The sequence below is a fragment of the Macaca mulatta genome, chromosome 4, assembly GCF_049350105.2.
Source record: "Macaca mulatta isolate MMU2019108-1 chromosome 4, T2T-MMU8v2.0, whole genome shotgun sequence".
Taxonomy (NCBI): domain Eukaryota; kingdom Metazoa; phylum Chordata; class Mammalia; order Primates; family Cercopithecidae; genus Macaca; species Macaca mulatta.
In genome coordinates, this window is record NC_133409.1 from 17240879 (window position 1) to 17263391 (window position 22513).

At 40.4% G+C, this 22513-nt stretch overlaps 1 protein-coding gene across 5 annotated transcripts in view; it reads right to left on the reverse strand.

Moving 5' to 3' along the window:
* The window catches only part of LAMA4 (laminin subunit alpha 4), a 148529-nt gene that overhangs the window by 58182 nt on the left and 67834 nt on the right, over nt 1-22513 (reverse strand). For all 5 annotated transcript variants that reach the window (XM_028847051.2, XM_077999296.1, XM_015137555.3 and 2 more), the window contains exons 9-13: nt 21057-21167; nt 13551-13662; nt 10745-10912; nt 8039-8232; nt 585-701 (exon numbers count right to left, since the gene is read on the reverse strand). In XM_028847051.2, the coding sequence (XP_028702884.2) occupies nt 585-701; nt 8039-8232; nt 10745-10912; nt 13551-13662; nt 21057-21167 (702 nt within the window). The remainder of the gene's footprint in view (nt 1-584; nt 702-8038; nt 8233-10744; nt 10913-13550; nt 13663-21056; nt 21168-22513) is intronic.

Consider the following 22513-nt stretch of genomic DNA (forward strand, 5'->3'; position numbering starts at 1 on the left):
AGAAAGACAGAGAGTTCGGTGTTGAAATAGTCAAAGGATGAGATGACAATCAAATGGCCTGAAAGTGATATCTTTCAAAAGGTAATAAAAATGAGCTGAGAGTTATTTCATGAGAGTTCAGTTCACTGCATTTTATTGGAAATTTTCTACTTTTACAAAATGTGATTTTTATTGATTTTGAAAACCAGATTTATTAAACACAACTTTATGAGTAAAGAGCAAGTAGGATGGATCGAGAGCAGCACTTTCAGTAGAACTCTCTGCAAGAAGTTCCACTATATTCAGTGGCGCAATGCCTGTTTCTGCACATGCTTGTGCCACTGAATGTAGTAGCTGCTAGCTCTGTGGCTAATGTGACTGAAGAACTAAAATTTTAATTTTATTTAATTTTAAGCAATTTAAATTTAAGTAGTCATATGTGGCTAGTGACTGTTGTACAGTGCAAGAAACTAAAACATTCAGTCATCTGATCTTTATAATGCCTGCTCACTTGATAGATCTGAATTTATTATTATTCTGTGACCCTGAGCTGCTGTTGCAACCTGCTGGAAATACAAACCTGAACAAATCACGTGCGTCCTTACCTTTATTATATCATCAAGTTCTGAAAGAGTGAGGCGAGGTGTTGTCAGAGAGTCCGCAGATGTGTTCAGAGACGTGTTCACCGCTTCCATTTGTTCCCTCACTCTTTCCTGTTGTTTCTGCAGGAACGAAGAGTAAGGGAGAGTGAAATGAATACATCTTTAGGGAAAGCATCGGGGAGAGCATTAAATACCAACTTGCTCTCTTTGGACTCAGACCAATCTGGGTTCCTATCCCAGCTCCATCCTTGCTGTGTGCCTTTGGGGCACGCTACCTGTTTGATGCTGTTTTCTCATTTATAATATGGAGACAACAACAGTAAGAATCTTGGGAGATTAGATGCATGGAGGATTATTATAACACTGTCATTTCAAAGAGAGCTAGCGCATTAGAGAGGGCATTTGACTCTTTTTCCCAGAATATAAAGGACTATGGAGACAGGATTGAACACAGGCTCTACATTTGCAGTGATTGGAATATGAATTAGTTCTAAAAGCATTTATCATGTGCCAGCTCTGGGCCTGACACAAACAGCACATTTGGACAGGAACAGAGAATATACGAAAATAATCTTAATGTCCTTTTAAAAATTAAAAGTGGCCCTACTATTAAAGCATCAAATTGTAATCTTGCTTCATACCACTCAGAGCTCTTTATTGTAAATGCTCAGATGTTTTGAGAAGGGAAAGTAAATATTAATACACGTCTTGATGAGTACTTTAATTTCTACCTTCACTTTTAGGTTCTAGAGGCAGGGACACTGATTCTGAAGAAATATTATGGAGCTTCCAGTGAGTTTAGCGTTTGAAAGAAACATAGAAAGAAACTTTAGGAGGGAAAAGTAAAAGACTCATTTTACAAGTTGAGTGAAAAATGAGTTGAAGTTACCTTAGAAACAGTGACTTAAGTTAGAGTTGAAATATACATTATGGTGAAATCTAGGATATCATAGAAATAATTATAGAAGCCTAGATAGAGAAGGAAATACTTTAAAACTTTTTAAGTTCATCTTGATGTCCTTTCTTACTCCCTGCAGCCTTTCCTGACTTCGTGAAAAGGAAGAATGGAACCCATCTTCTCCAAATATGTTGCTATGGGGTAGATGTAGATCTAGAGACAGAAGAGAATCACATTTGAACATCCTCTTAATGCAAGAACATTTTAAAAGAATCAATTTCCCCTGAATATCCATCAAGCCTAATACAGTGTGACTATCTGAGATCAATTATTCTTATCTTTACAAAGACTGGGAGTTATACAGCTGTGGACAAAAGCAATATTGTAAAATGTGTGTATTAAAGTATGTAAAAGAAGGGAGTTGAAAAAAGGTTGGTATTATTTACCTCTTACAGAACTGTTTTCCTTTTACAGTGTTCTTTACCCCTTCTGTAAGTTCTCTCTGAGTGACTGCGGGAGAACACTACTAACATCCTGAAGTCAGAGACAAACTTCAAAACTGTGTGCTAATAGCACTGTATATAAGCTTATTTGCAGTAGATGAAAAACAATATGCTTCAAGTTAATGAATTTCTCCCATTGACCATATATAGCATTAGACAGAAATGAATAAAATTAGCTTTGAAACAAATAAAGGTATTTCCACAGAAAAGTGGTCAGCTTGAACAAAGTAAAATGTTGAAAACTGATAACTATGAAAATGACGTAATTGTCACTATTCAGTATGCTTCACTGTGCATATCACATATGCAAAATATAGAAAAAGTTCCATGGTCAAAAAAAAAAAAAATCACCAAAAACCAAAAAACAAAAAGAAAAAACAGTCCCGGGAAGCTAAAGCTTCAGTATATAATTAATAATCCCCAAACAGTGCTTTTGAAGGAGTAGTTTACTTACTTGTAAAATATACTATCTCATGTTCATCTGATAAGATTTTAATCATTCTGTTACCCTTTGGGGCTAGAAGTAAGATGACAAAATAATGTAATTGCTAGTTGTATGGCTACTATTGGCACACGTCAAAATGATTAAGCTCTGTGGGTACTTTTTTGGTTTTGTATGAGAACTGAAATTTGGGGGTTATTCTTTTCTAGCCCATGCTATAGGTGTAATAGTGAAATGTAAAATTAAAACACTAAATTTGGGCCGGGTGTGGTGGCGCACGCCTGTAATCCCAGTTACTCGGGAGGCTGAGGCCACAGAATTGCTTGAACCCAGGAGGCAGAGGTTGTGGTGAGCTAAGATTGTGACACTGTACTCCAGCCTGGGTGACAGAGTAAGACTGTGTCTCAAAACATCAACAACAACAACAACAAACCCACTGAAGTTTGTTCTCTAAAACACAGAGTCAAATTCCAGTAAGGTCAGATCCATTCAAATCTCTTTGTCGTAAGAAAGACTACAAATAAAACATTGGATTTTAAATTTTGTTGGAAAGAATTAAAATTTCATGATATTTAAATATGCAAAAGTTTGCAAAAGAATGGTAAAAGTAGGGTTTAGTAATTTAGAAGTCCAAGTTAATACGAAATAAATAAGAGTATTTGTAATCATGAAGAACCAGCGTACATAAATCAAATCTGTATTACTTGAGAGTGCTACAAGCATTTGTCCATCCATCTGTTCATCAACAAATGTAGCAAATGCAAGTTATCGTGTTTGGTGCTAGGAAGATATAATTTGTGTGAGGCAGGAGTGCCACCCTTGGATGCTCACAGTCTAGGGGTATTAGACTAGATGCATACCATCACACACACACACACACACACACACACACACACACACACACACACACAGAGTTATGCATTGAGCAATTAAAAGTGACTCCTAGACAGGAACATAGAAGAATATATGCTGAATGTGATGAAGCCTGGTGATCATTCCAGTGGTACAACCAATGACTGCACCAGTAGAGAGGAAGGAGGAACTCCTTCTGGCAGCTAGAGTTCTTTTTTTTTTGAGGTGGAGTTTCACTCTGTCAATCAGGCTAGAGTGCAATGGCACGATCTCAGCCCACTGCAACCTCTGCCTCCTGGGTTCAGGTAATTCTCCTGTCTCAGCCTCCCAAATAACTGAGACTAGAGGTGCCCGCCACCATGCCCGGCTAATTTTTGTATTCTTGGTAGAGGCAGGGTTTCACCATGTTGACCAGGCTGATCTCGAACTCCTGACCTCAGGTGATCCACCTGTCTTGGCCTCCCAAAGTGCAGGGATTACAGGCGTGAGCCACCGAGCCAGCATTCTTAATCTGGGGTTAAGGTAGACTACCTGAACTTGCCTGTCAGTCTTATACGTGTGAACAAGTGCACATTTTTCTCATGGCAGGGATATGTGCGTGTGTGCGTGTGTGTCTGTGTGTGTCTGTGCACGCACATGTTCCATAGTTTTCACTGAATTCTCAAAAAGATATAAGACTGCAGCAATGTAGGAACCACTGGACTCGAGTGAGTAGGTGAGGCACTCTACGGAGAGAGACACTTAACCTGGCTAGACAGAATTACTCATGGATGAGAGAGATGAGCGAAGGAGATACCATGAGCAAAAGCAATAAGAAGAAAATGTGCATGGTCTCCAGTGGCTAAGAGGCAGAGTCTGTAGGAAAGTCAAGAAATACCACTGGAGCAGTAGGTGGACTCAGACCATGGGTGGCTAAGAATTTACCTTTCTTTTTTTTTTTTTTTTTTTTTTTTTTTTTGAGACGGAGTCTTGCTCTGTCACCCAGGCTGGAGTGCAGTGGCCGGATCTCAGCTCACTGCAAGCTCCGCCTCCCGGGTTTACGCCATTCTCCTGCCTCAGCCTCCCGAGTAGCTGGGACTACAGGGGCCCGCCACCTCGCCCGGCTATTTTTTTTGTATTTTTTAGTAGAGACGGGGTTTCACCGTGTTAGCCGGGATCGTCTCTCGATCTCCTGACCTCGTGATCCGCCCGTCTCGGCCTCCCAAAGTGCTGGGATTACAGGCTTGAGCCACCGCGCCCGGCAAGAATTTACCTTTCTTAAGTAGGAAGCCACTGAAGGCATTTGATGAAGGTTGATTATATAGTTTCTATATATTTCGAGGGATACCTTGAAATCGAATCTGGCAGTAATCTCAAGGGGAGAGAAGCCAGGAGCCTAGGCAGGGGGCAGACCAAAATATATACAAGTGAGACACAAAGGACAGGAGAAATCACTGCTCACAGAACCCCAGAGCAGGAGGGGCTGACTTAGAGCCTGGGGACTTGGAGGGGAGAGAACCCTGGACAAGAATGAGAAAGAATAAGAAAATAGGAAGAGAAATGGGAGGAAAAAAGGTTTGATTTTCAGCAGGTAATAGCAAGGCTAATCCATGTGGCTATTCCCGCAAACAGACACAAATATGAAAGTTGTCCTGTGGGGCTCAGTTTTGAATAAGGATGCAGATCCACAGATAAATCCCTTTTAAGGACTGAAGCAGTGAGATTGGGTGAAGTCACTGAGGGCGGAGATGGGGGCAAAAGGGGTGCAACTGTGGCTAATGCCAGATCCAAAGGTCAGGAAGAGGAAGGAGAACCGAGAGGGAGCAGGACTTTCAAATTCCTCAACGCTATGCTGTTCCCTTCCTGAAATCTTGCTCATGCTGTTCATTTGTACGCAGTAGAAGGGTCTGTTTGGTAAAGTGAAAATGAGCACTACCATTTGTCTGAATCAAAAATGCCAAATTTTTGGTAGCCACATGCATGAAGTTTAAAAACAAACTGTGTAAGTTTATTTAAAACCTATTTTGGCAATCATTCACTTTTAGAACTGAAGTCTCTTCATATAGGCAACACTGTCCTCCTGCTTGTTACATTTACAAAGTCCACTGTGCCCTGCACACACCCTGACATTTACCAACCACCAGCAAATCAGCTAGTTTGTGCTTATGCAGACACTTTGGTTCTCAGTTCACTGACTGTGTGCTACCCTTCCTGATTATAAAATTTACAAAGGACTTTGGAGATAAGATCTATTCCTTAAAATAAATCAAAAGAGAACCGAACATGTTAACACACAAAATACGTGTTCTCTAGCACAAAGCTATGTAGAAGACAAAGCACTTGGCTGAGATCGAGAACTCACAATCTAAAATGAGAACAAAATACAGTTTACTACTATCGGTAGTATTAATAATAGGTCTTGCTTTTTTCGCAGCAGTAAACATCACTCCCTGTGGCTAAGGGCACAGCTGTAGTCTGGCTGGGGTCTCCTGCAGGCCAGTGCTTGCCCTTGTCCTACCAGGACCGGTCTGGGTTGGCAGGTCCACTTCTCATTTCAGGGCTTGCAGGACTGAACATAGTTCTGGGTCTTCATTGGTGAACCCTGGGAATTGTTGCATGAGGTTGCAGTGTTGTTTCCGTCTCACTTAAATGCTCTAAATTTTCTCTTGGGAATAGAATAGTGTTATCCTGCAGGCTTCGGGTATGGGCTTAAATCTTTCAGGATGGGAAGAATCACTCATTATTTATATTACTTAGCACTGAAAATGCATCTTCAATAAACTTGGGCACAGTCTGACAAAACTACAGGATCCTCAAATTGGAAAGTCCTTAAGGTTTTCATTACATCAACACATTTTTTACTGAGTTGTTACTTTGTGTCAGGCATTGTGCTAAATGCTCCATGATTCAAAGACAAAGGAGACACGATTCCTTATTTTTTGGAGCCCTGAGTTCAATGGGGAAGACAGATTCATTAGCAAATGATCACAATTCAGAAACAGAGCTGTGCAAAACATGTGATGGGATTGGAGTATAGGTTGGGTCTTCTGGAGAAAGTGGTGCCTGAGGTAAGACTTAAAGGATGAGTGAGGTTAGCCAGATGAGTCGAAAAGAAAAAGTGGTCTCCATTCCAGGCAAGTGGGATTACTGGTAGTGTGATATTGCCTGAACAGAATGTGTGAGGCAGAGAATAAGAGGTGAGGCTGAGGAGGCTGGTAGGGTCAAATCAGAGGGAGTCCCGAATGCCACGTGAAAGAGCATAGGCTATCCTATAGGATAGTGTCTTTCAGAGGTTAACAATGAATTATACGTTGCAACCTGGTACACATATGTAAGGCAGAACTGCGAGGAAACCATACCTTGCTATATGTGTCACACTTTGATATTTTCTATTCCCTTGATTTCATTTTCTTTTATCTATCTCTTAAAAAAAAAAAACTGCTGGTTACAACCCATGAAACTTATTCTGTAACCCGCGAAATGACTCACAAGTTGCAGTGTCAAAAGCACTGTTAGAAGTGATGAGGAGAAATGAAAGGATGGATGGGCACACGTAGTTGCGGTCAGACTGTGACGAAGGTGAGCCGCTCTGGCAGGGTGGAGAGGATGGCTTGGAAGGAAGCAAGGATGGAGGAGAGAGAAGGGGAGACTGTTTTGGTAGAGAAACAACGAAAGTCAGAGCTAGAGAAGTTGTAGAGGAGTGGAAAAGAAAGAAGAGAGCTAAAACCTGTCACATAGTAAACCTGGGAGGAACCTGTGGTTGACTGGATGTGGAGGAGGGAAAGGGGGACACTTCAAGGGTAAGGCGAGTCCCAGCGACTACCTTGAAACAATAAGATAATCATGCATTCATTTAACAACAAAAATGCTATCCCAACCGTATTATTCTAAAAAATACTGGCTAGGGATTTGCTCGCATTAGCAAATAGTGCTGATGAGTGTAATTAACTTTTATTTAAGAAATTTTACAAGGATTCTTACTAAGGGGCAATGATGACTGAAAATCGGGCTAGAGAGCCTAGTTGAAGTGGCATTTGCCGACCACAACAATACCTAACTGAATTCATGAATTTGCTCATAATTGGTTTGTATTTGTTCACAGTATTCTTTTCTCCCTAATCTTTTAAAGTATGTTTGAACATGCATGTGTCATCCTATCAAAAGATGACCCCTCTTGATGCTGGTGGCTGTGAATACACGCATTGCTTGAAGCAGACACGTGACCGCTACCAGTTCTCAGCTCTGTAGGTGTGGGCATGCACCAAGTCTGGCCCCATGAGATGACTATCTGTGTAAGCTATGGTCACGCCTGGGAATCTTCCTCACCTTCCTCTTTGCATTTGCATGGCCTTGGCAATTAGTCTCCTTATCCCTGCAGCTGCTGACCAGCCAGACTGTGAGATTTGCTTATCGTGCCTTTCCAAAAATTACACATACCCAGAACACACGGTTTTGAGATGCTTTGGCCTTCTAGTGCTCTCAGTGTAAAAAAAGCTATGCGTTGCTTACCCACTTGCAAGAACAACAGATCCATACACATGGATACAAGCACCAGAACTACTGCATTCTTATCAAAGCAAGAACTAGACAATTATCCTAGTTTCAAGTTGATTTTAGGAACACACATGTTAGTAATTTATGGCAGCAAAAAATACACCAATATTTTAAAATATAAGTATTTAAATATACCAATATTTTTAAAAAATTTATATCAACTGCCCCTTCTTGGTGTACCATCACACTGCTGATGCTGAAATGCATTGATGGTGAGTGTCCACTGTACCTCGTGGTCCCGCTGCCTGGCTGCTGTGGCCCTGTTCATGTCTTCGGCATCCCTGACGTGGTTAAGGGCCTGGTCAAGTGCTTCCTGGAGATCTGACAACTTAGCATTGTAGTCGTCCAGCTGCTCCAGGACGACAGGAAACAGAGTGCGGGTCTCATTGTGCAGCCGCTGCCAGCTCTCAGCCTGGCTCAGCACTGGGAAGAAGTGGAGACAGAGGCTCAGTGTGGCTTTCTCCTGTTTGCTCCCATTCCTCCCAGCATTTTGCAAAGTTGGAAAATTTTCAGGCCATGCCTTCTTTAGCAATGGGGATTGAAGCTATTGTTCATAAAGATAGCTCCTCCACCTTTTAGATTTGAAGTAAAAAAAATCCTAGTTTTTAGGGTTTGGGAGCCCCTGGATAACAGTCAGTTGAAAGAAGGGTTTGATTAGTTTTCCCACAGAAGTTGTGCTTTTTGTGAAAACCATGTCATTATACTATGCTTATTATTATCCAGAATATTAATAATTTTACTCTGTAAAGGGGACTTGGCTATAGTAAGGTTTTTACTATTAAAAATAACCAAACTCGTCAGTAATAAGGCAAAATGATGTGCATAACCACTCATTTTCTATAGTTTTTCTAGGCAACCGTTTTTAGTTAGCTCTACTAGGTCAAATCCAAACCATGATTTTGGTGGAAAAAAGATTAAATGGCAATGAGATGATGTTCTTAAACTTCACATGTGTCTTTATTCTCTGCTCAAAACACATGCATTGAATATGTGCCTTAATTTCTGTTTTCTTCAGGGAATATTAGTTTGTCTTGTTGAGATTTTCTTCCATCACTGTAAGCAGAACACAAAAGTTCCTGGCTGAGTATAGAAAGTGTTGGAAAATGCATTCTAGGTGGAAGGAGGCCGAGTGGGAGATGTCATTGGTCCCACCTCTCCAGGCCAGCCTTGTTAAATTCCACAGTAGGCGATGAGCTTGGAAACATCTGGCAGTGACTGACATCAGAGCTCTAGCCTTTCTGAGTCTGACTCAGAACTGGGGCCTGAGATTCTTCTTTGGTTCTTATTATTTCTAAGACTTTACACATTTGCCACCATAATAAACCTGTATGTCAATAATGTCTCTCTACAGTATCCACAATAATGGTTAGCAGAAGTTGATAGTGACAGTTGTAGGAAAACGACCTACTGCCCTTTAATCGTTTTTGTGTCACTAGTCCCTTTGTAATTGAATGAAGCCTTCAGACTGCTTCTCACAGTGTGTTCTAAAATGCATAAAATAAAATATATAGAACTTAAAAGGAGACTAATATATTTAAAAACCAAACTGGTAATATAATAATGTATATGCTTCTTTACTAATCCCTTAACTAACAAGATCTAAAGGTGGATCTAATAGCTACCTTAATTTTGAGTTTTTGGTGAATTTAAACAGTGTTATGAGACAGCAGCAGCTAAAATATAATATGCAAATCTGTGATTTCTCTCACTGAGTGTGTAGGTTAAACCAATTGTTTGCAGCTCTTCCAATCAAGAGTGGAGTCTATCTCTCTACTTCTTGAGTCTGGGCTGGTCTTGATCAGTAAAATGGATGTGACATTGCTGAGCTCCAAGCTTTGCTTTAAGAGACCATGTGCTTTTCATTCTTGCTCTCTTAAAGCTGCTGTTACGTGAATAACCTGGACTAACCTTGTTGAGTGAAGACCTCACATGGAGGGAGGGGCCCAGCCTTCACAGCCAGCCCCAGACATCTGAGTGAGCTCAGCCAATATATGTCACATGGAGCAGAGATGAGCTGTCCAGGTTGAGTCCAGCCTGAATTGCCAACTCATGAAAGCAGGAGCAATAAATGGTTATTGTTTTAAATGAATACGTTTGTGGTGGCTTTAGTTTAGTTTAGTTTTGTTTTGTTTTGAGACGGAGTCTCACTCTGTCATCAGGCTGGAGTGCAGGGGTGTGATCTCGGCTCACTGCAACCTCCACCTCCCAGGTTCAAGCAATTCTCCTGCCTCAGCCTCCTGAGTAGCTGGGACTACAGATGCATGCCACCACACCCAGCTATTTTTTGTATTTTTAGTAGAGGTGGGGTTTCACCTCATTGGCCAGGCTGGTCTCAAACTCCTGACCTTGTGATCCACCTGCCTTGGCTTCCCAAAGTGCTGGGATTACAGGGGTGAGCCACAGCGCCCGGCCTGGGGTGGCTTGTTATAATAGTAATTGATAACTGATACAGTGATCAAGTGATAGATTCAATAATATTACTGTGGTTTGGTGCCTATACTCATCGCTAAAGGAAATGTTAAATTTCCACTGGAGGCTAAAAGATACTAAAGTCATTCATGGTCTTCACAGCATGAATATTTCTGGGCTTGTAGCATTCCTGCCTTCTCAATAAAATTTCTCTTACTGTAGTTCTGGGAATTGGTTTCCTTTAGCCTTCCTTCTACTGTTTTATACGTTTTCACCAAATGCTATAGATTCCTTATGGCATCTCAGCTGTTTTCAGGGGCTCAAAGTTGGGCCTGAATCTAAAAATCTTGGTTATAAAGTCAAGTTGTCCTGAATGATTCCCTGTGGCCACATGTAGATTCTAAATAGCTCTGAACACAGGAAATTGGTTGCTTTGACTATATGTTGCCCTAGGTTTACCATCTGCTCTTGGACCCACAAAGAGGGCAAACATGTGCTGGGTCAGCTACGAGAGGAATACACCTACGTTCGTGAGCCTCATCTGCCTCCTCATCGACAAGCTCCCGTTGGGTGAAAAATGGCTGACGGCGTCTAATCTCCTCAAGCATCTTCTGGGCCAACACCAGCTTCTCAGAGATTTCCTTGGGGCTAAGTTCATGCTCTTCCCCATAATAGAGCATCTTGTTGTTGATCTCTGAAAGGAAGAACATGGTGAAACAAGGCAGCAGGGAGAGATGATCGGGCACTAGAAATGCAAGGGAGCGAGGGCTGTGGGCAAAGGACAGGGCAGATCCTGAAATGGAAAGAGAGACTTATTCAAAGGCAGCGTGCTGCTAGTGTTCATGCTGTGAATCACAGCGAGCATGGAAGCTCATCACCTAATCCACGAAGGAGAAAGACACGAGGAAACCACTCTTCTCTGCTTCCTATGTGGAGTCTTCAGAATGGGAACTGGCTAATGCAAAACCTGCTTGGCTTTCATCCTCATCTGGTTTCCACAGTGATTCGAGAATGCTAATATTCAGCATGAAATACTGTAACTTGATACTCAAGGCATCCAAATCTACAGTCTTTGATCAGCCTTTTATATAACATATTTAACTTAGAGAAAATGCTCAGTGATCACTCCTGTCATGGGTGAGATTATTAATATGTAGGGGTTATTAATTGTATTTTAGACAAAGATTTGATCAAAGCTTTAAGCCAAAATGAGAGCATATTGCTAGCTGTCCAAATGAGTCTTTCAAATTATTTCACAGGCTAAATATAAAATGGGGGTTTGTTATAATATGATGTGAGCTTTGGCTCATTCATAGTTATTTTTTGGCAGTTGCTGTTTGCCTTTTAGAGTGTGACCACTCTGGGTCGTTTTCACCCTACTTCCATAAGTCGGGTGGAGAATTTTAGAACTGGAGGGACCACTGAGGCTCAAAGGGATTAGGTGACCTGTCTAAATATTAGCAGACTGAAATACTTCTTTGAATCCCTCATTCCTATTACATATGATGAGAAGAAAGGTATGTAATTGTCACCTTGTTCTACTGCAGCTCCAGGAGGAAGCATTTTATCTTCCTGGCATAAATGAAATTGCGTGTCTGTGGTTTACTATGATCTATGTGGTTGGCCAGACCTGATGGGTAAACAAACATTGGTGTCACATAAATCATACCAGGGTAAGGGGTTGTATTTTATGTAGATAATAGTTTGAAGGTCACCAGCGGTTATTTTAGAGATGGCTGGGAATAAGGAATGACATATAATTGGTGTACAGCATTCCAGAATTACATAAAGGGATGAAACATCCACTCTTCAAGTAAAGTCTAAAATATTAACCTGTGAAACAAACTAAATGAAAATTTTTTTCCTCAGCTCTAGCACTTGCGATGCTGAATTCTTTGGCATTTTGATGCAAGTCTTATATTTACAATTTTGGCTTGTTTTAGTTTAGCTACTTGCAGTATAGATTAGAAAAGGGAAATACAGGCAACAGTATTTTTGCCTTTGGTCTTTGGAGACTATTCATACATTATATTAAAAATTTAAAAACTGATAGAAGTTATTGTTTCCCATTTACATTTCCCTTGTATTTTTTTCATCTTTTCCCATGCTTAAAGGATCAAATAAGAGGGTTCAGATCCTTTGCAAATGAAACACTTTTGAATCAAAACATGGGTTACAATAGCAAAGGTGAATTATTTTCTCTGAATAGCTTACTAGGGTCCTGGCATTTGCTGCCTAAAGAGGCATTTATTTCTTAGTTGGATAAGGTCATGTTTTCTTCCAGGTTCAATCTTACTTTTTGAACAAATCAATAGTAACTCTAAATGCTATAGAAAAAGAATATTTTGTCAGGAAATGCAAAAATATGAGCTATGAGAGAGGATGTGAGTGAGGAGTGTTTGGATTGCATGTCATTTGTTTTTATTGTTCATTATAGGCATCAAAGGAAACATGACAAATGATTAATCTTTTCTATATCCCTTTGCATGGAATATGCCCCAGTATAAAGACATGAATCTTCCACTGTGGGTCCCTTTACTGCCACTGTGCCCTGGGATGCACTTGGTATTGTCATCCAGCCCTTAATATATAGTGTAATAAAAACTATGGAAATGCAGATACTGGATCTTAGCAAACTCTCACCCAAGGAAATCTTCTTTATCCTATAACAGATGAAGTCTGCTGTTTTTTGCTGGTAAATTGCAGTCCAGCTATTAGTGCACTATTAAAATAGTCTTCAAGATTATCCTGCGTTTATTGGAAGTGAGAGCACAAATTAAGCAAACCTCCAAGAGGGAAGGTACAATCATTCACAATGCTTTAGGACAAAGAAATCTCCCACAGTCCCCCGCCTTCCTTTGCTTCTGGGTTGGGAGCCCAAGCATGTTGCCCGATTGGCCTTTGGGAAAGCCCATCATAGAAACAGCTTGTGATGATTTGGGTCAACTGACAGTTTACTGGCATTCTAAAGGCAATGTTGTTTTCTGCAAATAACTGGGAACAATCTGTGACTCCTACTCAACTCTTGCATTTTAGAGACACCATAGCATGCAGTCTCCTCTGTCAGAAGGGTATTCTGAGGAATGCCTAAAAAGGGAATGATTTTATACATTGATCCTCGAACATCAAAACATAGTAAGTAGGGATGAGTGCTCAGAAATCCCAGATAAACAAACTTGAAATAAAGACCTTATACAAGTTTAAACCCATAATACTGTACCAACAAGTTCCTGGCACACAGCAAACACTGAACAGTAGCCATTGTGTCTACTGTTGTTAATAACATGAGTGTTTCCTTGATATTAAACTGAACCAGAAGAGAATATATTTACCTTGGATTTTATCCCTCATGTCATGGGCTTGCTCTACAAGCTGACTTGCGTGTTTAATGGTGTCCATGCTTTCCTTCTGAATAAGTTGCCCTTTTCTGGAGGCTTGATTTTCCTACAAATAATCCATATAAAGCTAGATTAAATGTATGAGAAAAGAATGTTGCATAAGCACAGATAGGGAAGGGTGGGCATAATGTGTTTCATAAACATAAATCTTCCTGGCATGTGAAAGTTCCATAACATATAACATCATCCCAAAAATAATGCATAAAAGCTAATGTGATGGCCAGTTCTAAAATTTTTTTGACTTTTCCATAAGTTATTGGGGTACAGGTGGTATTTGGTTACCTGAGTAAGTTCTTTAGTGGTAATTTGGGAGACTTTGGTGCACCCATCACCTGAGCAGTATCGACTGCACCATATTTGTAGTCTTGTATCCCTCCCCCTCTACTCTTTCCCCAAGTCCCCAAAGGTCATTGCATCATTCTTATGCCTCTGCATCCTCATAGCTTAGCTCCCACACATCAGTTGGAACATACAGTGTTTGGTTTTCCATTCCTAAGTTACTTCACTTGATGGCCAGTTTTAGAATGACAGAATGCTATAAAATCTGGTGCTATTCCTACACCATCAGTCACAGTTCAATCCCAACCAACTGCCTTTCATATGTAATTTATTCTTCAAATTTTTACTGTATCTCAAGGTGCTGGACTAGAAAATTGCCTATGTCTGCTGATCATTTTGACATTGTGCTGACTGAAGAGTTTAAAGTTTCAAAGAGAAAATTGTTGAAAAAATAGGCAGACCTTGAAATGCACCATGCTTCCAGTGGCTCCTGGGTGGTCTAACCACTGCTGAAATTGAATTACCACAGAGATTTCAAGGATTATTCTCCCTGGGTTAAAATGCTGTTTTCAGTGCTTCATTCCAAATTCCCACCAACATTGAGGGCACTTGTATACAAATAACTGCACAAGCAGATTTGGCTCAGCGTGAATGGAGCTCTTCTCTGAGAAGCTGATTCTATTCTCTCAACTCAGGAGACACTGTTTCAGAGATCTCACACAGTATTTGTCAAAAATAATGCCCAACTCAAATGTGGCCTCTGAAGAAAGGGTTTGTGTGGGCGTCTGTGTGTATGTGTGTGTTTTTGTGTGCGTGGTTAAGGACAGAATGTGATCTAAGAGCATAGACATGATTCAAGACCAGGACACCACCCTGTATGCACAGCACGGGCGACACGTACTTCCTTTTGGGATTCGAAAGACTGATCTGTGGGTTATATTTAAGAGGAAGAAGAGTTCTTTAGTCTGGCATTTGGTAAAATGCCCACTTGCCTTGTCTGGTGCTGTTTTTGGCTCAGCTCTTTAAAAACTGCTGCAGTACATGAAGGAGCTGTGGGGTGATCTGCCACACAGAGCGCTGGTAGACCCATTATACAGTTTCCTGAGGATAGGGCAATGGTTGTTTTGAACTTCTCTCCTTTCATCCAGTGTTCTACCCAAAGGATTACGCCATGATTTTACCAGGAACGTTTTTACACTCTCCAGGAATAATCCAAGAATGTGGCCCTCTCAGGTGGTCAAGGAAAAGGATGCAGAAATGGTATTACAACAAACACATGCCCAGAGGCTTTTTATCGGGCAGATTGGTAATCCCCTCTCTACAGAGCCCACTGTGCAGTGGCAATGTGGTCAACAGTCCCTTCATAAACTGGGCTCTCTGAATGAACACCGCCTTCTGAATCATTATATTCCTTCCTGCAGTTCCAGTCTTCTTCTTGGCTTGCTCCAGTGCTTTCCAGATAAAACAGTATTTGTGGTCATTTTAAAACTAAATACGCCGAAACTACAATAAATCTTAATGTTACTCCTCCCTGCTTTTAAAAAATATGGACACAAACATTTAAAATTTTAGAATTGTTAATAAGTGGATCTTTGATCCAGTTTAAGTTATATTTGCAGAGCGTAACACCTCTAGTTTTTACTTTGACTTGATACTTCAGAGTAAATCTCTGTTGTTATTACTGTGTCATTAAACTTACTATTTTTTGATACGGAAACTTCAGTTGAAGTGATGAGAGACAGCTGAAAAATGTCATGCCTATAAGAGGACCTCTTCTTTGTGACAAACACCAGAGGGCGCTGAGATGTAGGTAGACAGAGATATATAGATATCGATATACTGTATGTATGACTGGACCAGTGGCAAAGAGGAACATCTATTCCTTTACATTATAAGATTACTGAATCGAACGTATAGTGATGGCTTATTTGAATGTTTATTTTTTCTGTAACTTTGCCTGTGGAAGGAAAATAATGATATAGGCACATGGTAAAACGGGTGTGCCTCGGTTTAAGAAAAGCTGAAATTAAAAAATTACCTTGCAACTGTAAACCAGTTGGTGGTTTACATTACAAATGTATTAGTCATTTGCTCATCTCAACAGAAAATTCTTCTTGTACATGTTTGACATAAAAGTGGCAAGGGTGTCTTGGTAATACAGTACATAAAAGGTAGATTATGTGAAGATGATAACCAATATCTAGGGTGATCATATATTTTATGGTTCAACCTGGGGCATTTTGCACATGAAAGGGAGAACTTTTAGTAATTACTCTGGGACACAAGTATAAACAGCAACAGTGTTGGACAAAGCAATATTGGTGTGCTAGGAATATTGGTGTGCTACTTTAGAATTTGTACAGTAATATCTACTTCTGCCTACCTCCTAAACATTAATGACCTCTAAATTCCTTTCCAGCCCTGATTACCCTCTGAGTTTCAGATTCACATCTCCATCTGCCCTCTGTGCATTCACAGATATTTCACTTTAAAAATGTCCAGAGTAATCCATTCGTGTTTGTAGTCTTAGTCATCCATGTCTCAGAATGGAGCTTCTCTCTGCTATTTCTCACCTCCAATTGGTCACCAAGTCTGTTTCATTCCACCTGCCACTCTAGCCTCTCTTCCTCTTTTCCATGACCACAGTCTCAGTTTATCCTTGTTCTCTGCAAATCCTTTTCAAACGAAGGCAAGACAGCAACTCACTACTCTCTTGTCTAGACCACTGTGGCAGTCTCCTAAGCAGTGCCCCTGTTGTCAGTCTTCGCTGGCTAGTCTGTCATCCACACTGCAGAGGGACATTTCTAAAGTGCAAATCTAATCAGCTCATCATTCTGGGTAAATACCTGAATGACTTCCAGAGTCCACAGACTGAAGTTCCCACGTTCATGAGCATGTTTGGGAAAGTTTTTCACAACTGGGCCTCTGACAGCTTCTTCAGCATTATCTCCTGCTCTCTGCCTTACAATGAATCTTCCACAAGGCCATAGTTCCAATCCCAAGAACACAGCACGTTGCTTCACATCTATCTGTTCTCACAGTACTTATCCCTTGCTTGGGAGTATTTGATAAATTCCTACTCATTCTCAATACACACGCCAATACTCACCTTCTCTGAGAAGCCTTTCCTAGTGTACCCCTGCCAAAATAGTTCACTATTTCTTCCTTAGAGTTACCCTTCAGCCTGTACCATGTTTCTCTTATTAAATGCTGTATGATAATTATGTTTTTACATACCTGTTTCCCTGCTAGACTGAAGCATCTTGAAAGCAGGGCCTTATTATATTTCAGGATACCTAGCACTTAGCATAATAACTGTTATATACAGGCCGGGCACAGTGGCTTACGCCTGTAATCCCAGCACTTTGGGAGGACTAGGCGGGTGGATCACGAGGTCAGGAATTCAAGACCAACCTGACCAACATGGTGAAACCCCGTCTCTACTGAAAATACAAAAAGTAGCCAGACGTGGTGGCACACGCCTGTAATCCCAGCTACTCAGGAGGCTGAGGCAGGAGAATTGCTTGAACCCAAGAGGCAGAGGTTGCAGTGAGCTGAGATTGCACCACTGCACTACAGCCTGGGCGACAGAGCAAGACTCCATCTGAAAATAAACAAACAAATAAATAGATAAATAGATAAATAAATAAATAAATATTATATACAGACGTCCAATAATGCTTCTGGAATAGAAATGTAAACAGTTGCCCCTCAGCATCCATGGGGGATTGGTTCCAGGACCCAGCTCCCATAGATACCAAAATTCACGGTTGTTCAAGTTTCTTACGTAGACTGGTGTAGTATTTGCAATACTATAACCTATGCACATCCTCCCATATATATTGCATCTAAATTACCTGTAATACCTAATGCAATGCCTACACATCACTTCATTCATATGGATTCAAAGTAATACTCAGCATATGGTAAATCTGAATTTTGCATTTTGGAATTTTGTGGAACTTTTTCCAAATATTTTTGAGCCATGATTGAATCCACGAATACAGAGGGCCGACTATACTTAATTTTGTCCTGCCTTTCTGGCAGGACAAGAGATGAGGTTCAGATACTTTTGATGCTTGGAGACAGCCTACTTTCCTTTTAGTCCTGTGGGTCTCTGCATGAGTTGTCATTCAGGGAGCTTCTGCTGTGGTTCAAGGAGTAGAAGTGGAGACGGCACAGCACCTCATGAGCTGCCCTTGGAGACTATGCTTTGTGACTCTGGGCTCTGCAGTGGACCTGCAAGATCCAGATGGTGAGGGGTAGCACTGAGACTGCGAGAGGGCCGCATCTCACCTCTGCTTGTAGCCCAGTGACACTCTGACCTTGAGCACAGTGCCTCTGGGAACATGGAAAAGTAGAATCTTGGCATGATCTTTGGAAATTTCATTGCAGACAAGATCAGCAGCAGCAAAAGTGAGCATCTTTTGAGCACTGGCTATTATGAACACAGATGGATGGGCATCCTTTAGGGGAATCCCAGACGTAAGTGGTGGGAAAGGGCTATAGGACTTCCCAGTAGGAGGCTGGAGGATTTAGAAACGGAAGTTCAGACAAAACCGGTAGCTAGGTGGATGTAACTTGTGAGATTTGGGTCGTATGAAATCTACGTGGCAGATAATTTGCAAAAAGTGGTATTACTTGTCAAGTTCAAGGGGCAATATTACTGATTTTTATCACTATGGGTATAGACAATGAAATCCTTTACTCAATTTAAAGCCAAATATTGGTTACTTTCTTGATAGAAGGCTTTCTAAGACACAGCTTTCCTTAAGTCTAAACATCAATCATGGACTTTTCCAGACCAAGGGCTTGAAGAATGCTTAAAAAGTCATTAAGACCAGCCCTGGGCATTTGTTTTGAAATGTTTCAGCAGGTTTTTGCACCATCGGGACTGTAGTTAGAACATTATATTCAATAAAAATCGATGGAAACAGCCGAGTGAAAGCTCCTAGTATAGTAGCTTTATCGTCAACCTTCTGTGTTGGTGGTCTGTTCTTTTTGTCCGGGAGCGTTTTCTACTGTGATGTTACTTTCAAGCGTACATTATTTCCTCTCCATGAAAGCCTGCATTTAGCTTACATCAGAAATTGTACCATCATTCTTAGCAAACTATCACAAGAACAGAAAACCAAACACCGCATGTTCTCACTCATAGGTGGGAACTGAACAATGAGATCACTTGGACTCGGGAAGGGGAACATCACACACCGGGGCCTATCATGGGGAGGGGGGGTGGAGGGATTGCATTGGGAGTTATACCTGATGTAAATGACGAGTTGATGGGTGCTGACGTGTTGGTGGGTGCAGCACACCAACATGGCACAAGTATACATATGTAACAAACCTGCACGTTATGCACATGTACCCTAGAACTTAAAGTATAATAATAATAATAAACAAAAAAAAAAGAAATTGTACAACAAAAGGATCAGGAACTCTGCCTGGCCTGTGGGAGGAGCTAATCTTAGTGAAAACATTTCCTCAAATGTTTTCTTGAAAATACTTTCCTCAAGAAAGAATTAAGGCCAGGCGTGGTAGTTCACAACTGTAATCCTAGGACCTTGGGAGGCTGAGGTGGGCTGATCACCTGAGGTCAAGAGTTTGAGACCAGCCTGGCTAACATAGTGAAACCCTGTCTTTACTAAAAATACAAAAATTAGCCAGGCGTGGTGGTGTATGCTTGTAATCCCAGCTACCCAGGAGGTTGAGGCAGGAGAATCACTAGAACCCGGGAGGCGGAGGCTGTAGTGAGCGGAGATCGTGCCACTGCACTCCAGCCTGGGCAACAAAGTGAGACTCCATCTCAAAAAAAAAAAGAAAGAAAGAAAAAAGAATTAAGATACTTTTAGCAAGTTTCAACCATATCTGATACCAACATGAAGTAACAATGAGTTTCCACAAAGATTTGTTTCTTGGTATTTCCTTTGCTGTTTAAGAGATTTCACTGCTCTTCAAGCACTAGTGGTTGGATTAATATGTGCCATTGCTGGGGAACTAGGGACACAGTGTTCATGTGCATTTCAAAATAGATGAATCTTCCAAGGGTACAATTAGAGTAACTTACATTTTTAAAAGCATAATCTCTTAAAGGGTTAGGAGTACAAGGCCAAAAGAGAATGCTATTGTTATTTTATTTTTTAAAAATTTTTGTTGAACGTGAGAACTGTTTATAATGTCAAGTACCAGTTTCTGAAAGCAGCAATTGGGAAGTACTCTGGCCAGCACTGGTGGAAAGTCATTAGAAAAAAAAAAACAAAAACAACAACTGTGTGAAACATTCTAATATGCTAAATATGGTGCCTCGTGACTCCGTTTGTAGTTTTAAAATTAGTATAGCACATGGATGGGTATTTTTCCATTAGGCTCTTATGGAGTGCATTGAATAGCCTTTCACACTGACTCTGCTCATGTTTTAATGTTTTTCCTGTTAATTTGTACAAGTTGTATTTTTCTCAATATTTTTCTCTGTCTAGTTGTCTTTTTCGTTTATTTAGTTGTTTTATTGGATATTTGAAATTTTATCTTGTCAAATCTGTGTCTTTTTATTGAAATTCTTTGTAATATATTTAAGTGTTCTGTTATGCCCTTTCAAGATTTAATAAGTATTTTGTTCTATTTTCTTGTGAATTGAGATTTATAGTCAACTCTTTAAACAGATTAATTTATTTTAGTCTAGGATGTAAAGTGATGGTTGAAAGTGGTTTTTTTCCTGCCAGAGAGCGAAATTGCTTTCTCAGGACAATTTCTTTCCTTTCCATTTATCATTTAATGTATACTTTAACAATATTTAAATTTTTTATTCCATATAATGAATTTTAATTCTGGATGCTCTCTAGCTCTTAGTCATAAGATGCCTTGGCAAACAGCTGAATGACCATCCTAGCTAAACAAATCAACCGTATCAACCCTCCGCAAATACACAGAAAATTATCCACAAACATAGCTTTTCAAGAAAACCAATCAAAACGGGAAGAGATGGTAGAGATTGAGTATGTTAACTTTCTCCACAGGTCTGGTCTTGATTTATTTTAAGGCACATGGGTCACTGCATTTTTTCTGGACAGTGTTAAGCCTCAGTCATTTGGGACCAGCCAGCCTCACATCAGCTAAATCGTCTCTTTGAAGGCTGTCCCGGAAACTGAATACATACATACATACCTTTTCAACTAATTCCTCTACGTCAGACAGAAGGCTTTTCATCGTGTTCTCAGCATTGTTGATTTGTATCTTTCTTAGGGCGTATTGGTTTTCTCTTTCTGACAATTTTGTCTACAGAAAAATGTGTTTTGAAAATAATTAGTCAATGTGCACACCAGGTTTTTAAAAATGTACATAAAACTCTTTCAATGTAAGAGGACTCAGAGTAGAGTGTGAGGCTCTTTTCTCAAAATAGTGGGGTCCACAGGCTGCTGCAGCCTGGTGTGATGGGTGGGGTCTGCAGAAGGGACTGAGGCCCTTAGGGACTAAAATTTTGCAAGCTCCCCTCACTAGACTAGGGATGCTGGTCAGGGACTGGGTTGACCATGGGGAAAGGGCTCCTTTTCCTGATTTGTACAAAGGTACAATATAGGCTGGTGGTGACCCTCGGTGTCTGAGCTTTAGAATTTTAATTTTGTTGGGTCTGGAAGAACGGACCAACCCACCAGGATTGATGTAAATGGAGTACAGAAATTAACTTTTTTCATTTTAATGCAAGTCTCTTTATTTCAGACCCCTTGCTTTCTCCTTTTTCATTTTTGAGGAGGTGGGTCTAAATGTGACTTTACCGAGATTACTTGGGAGTGAGCCCTTTGATCTTGACACTGACTTCCTGTCTGCTGTAATGATTCCTGTCTTGAAGTTGTGCCTTTGAGGAAAGAGAATCTGAATGGTTTCAGGAGGCCTGGATCTGGGTGACTCCCCTGGGAGGTAGTGTCTTTATGTGTTCCAAAAGGTAATTTTGGACAAGAACAATTTCAAAGTTTAGAATAAAATTCACAATAAGATTCTATCCAGGCTACACATAATTTTTGTTTTTGTTTACACTTTACATATTTGGCCAACTGCTATGGATATCATTTGCACCTCCAAAAAGCAGTGAGTACTTAGTATGCCAGGTACTGTTCTAACTTCCCTACACATATCAATTCATTGAATTCTCTCAACAGTCCATGAGATAGATGCAATAATTATTCTCAATTCCGTATGAGGAAAATGAGGGATTAAAGAGGTTAAATAACTTATCTACGGTCACACAGCTAGTGGGTGTCAGAGCTGGGATTTGAACACAAGTAATCTAGTTTCAAAGTCCGTGCTCTTAATCATTTTCCTAAATTGACTAACGAAGTAGAACAATGTGCTGGTGTTAATTCTATTTTCCCTCAGATAATGATCATTGTTTTAAAAATATCATTTGGTTGTGATAGAAGCCCATGATTCAGTGGGAAAGAAAACTTTTAAATCCTAGCTATAGAAGGACCTTTATATAGTCATCCCTTGGTAGTTGTGGAAGATTGGTCCCAGGACCCCGTGGGGATGCTCCAGTTCCTGATACAAAATGGCCTAGCGTTTGCAGATAGTGTATGCACATCCTCCAGAATACTTTAAATCATCTCTAGATTACTTATAATGCTACT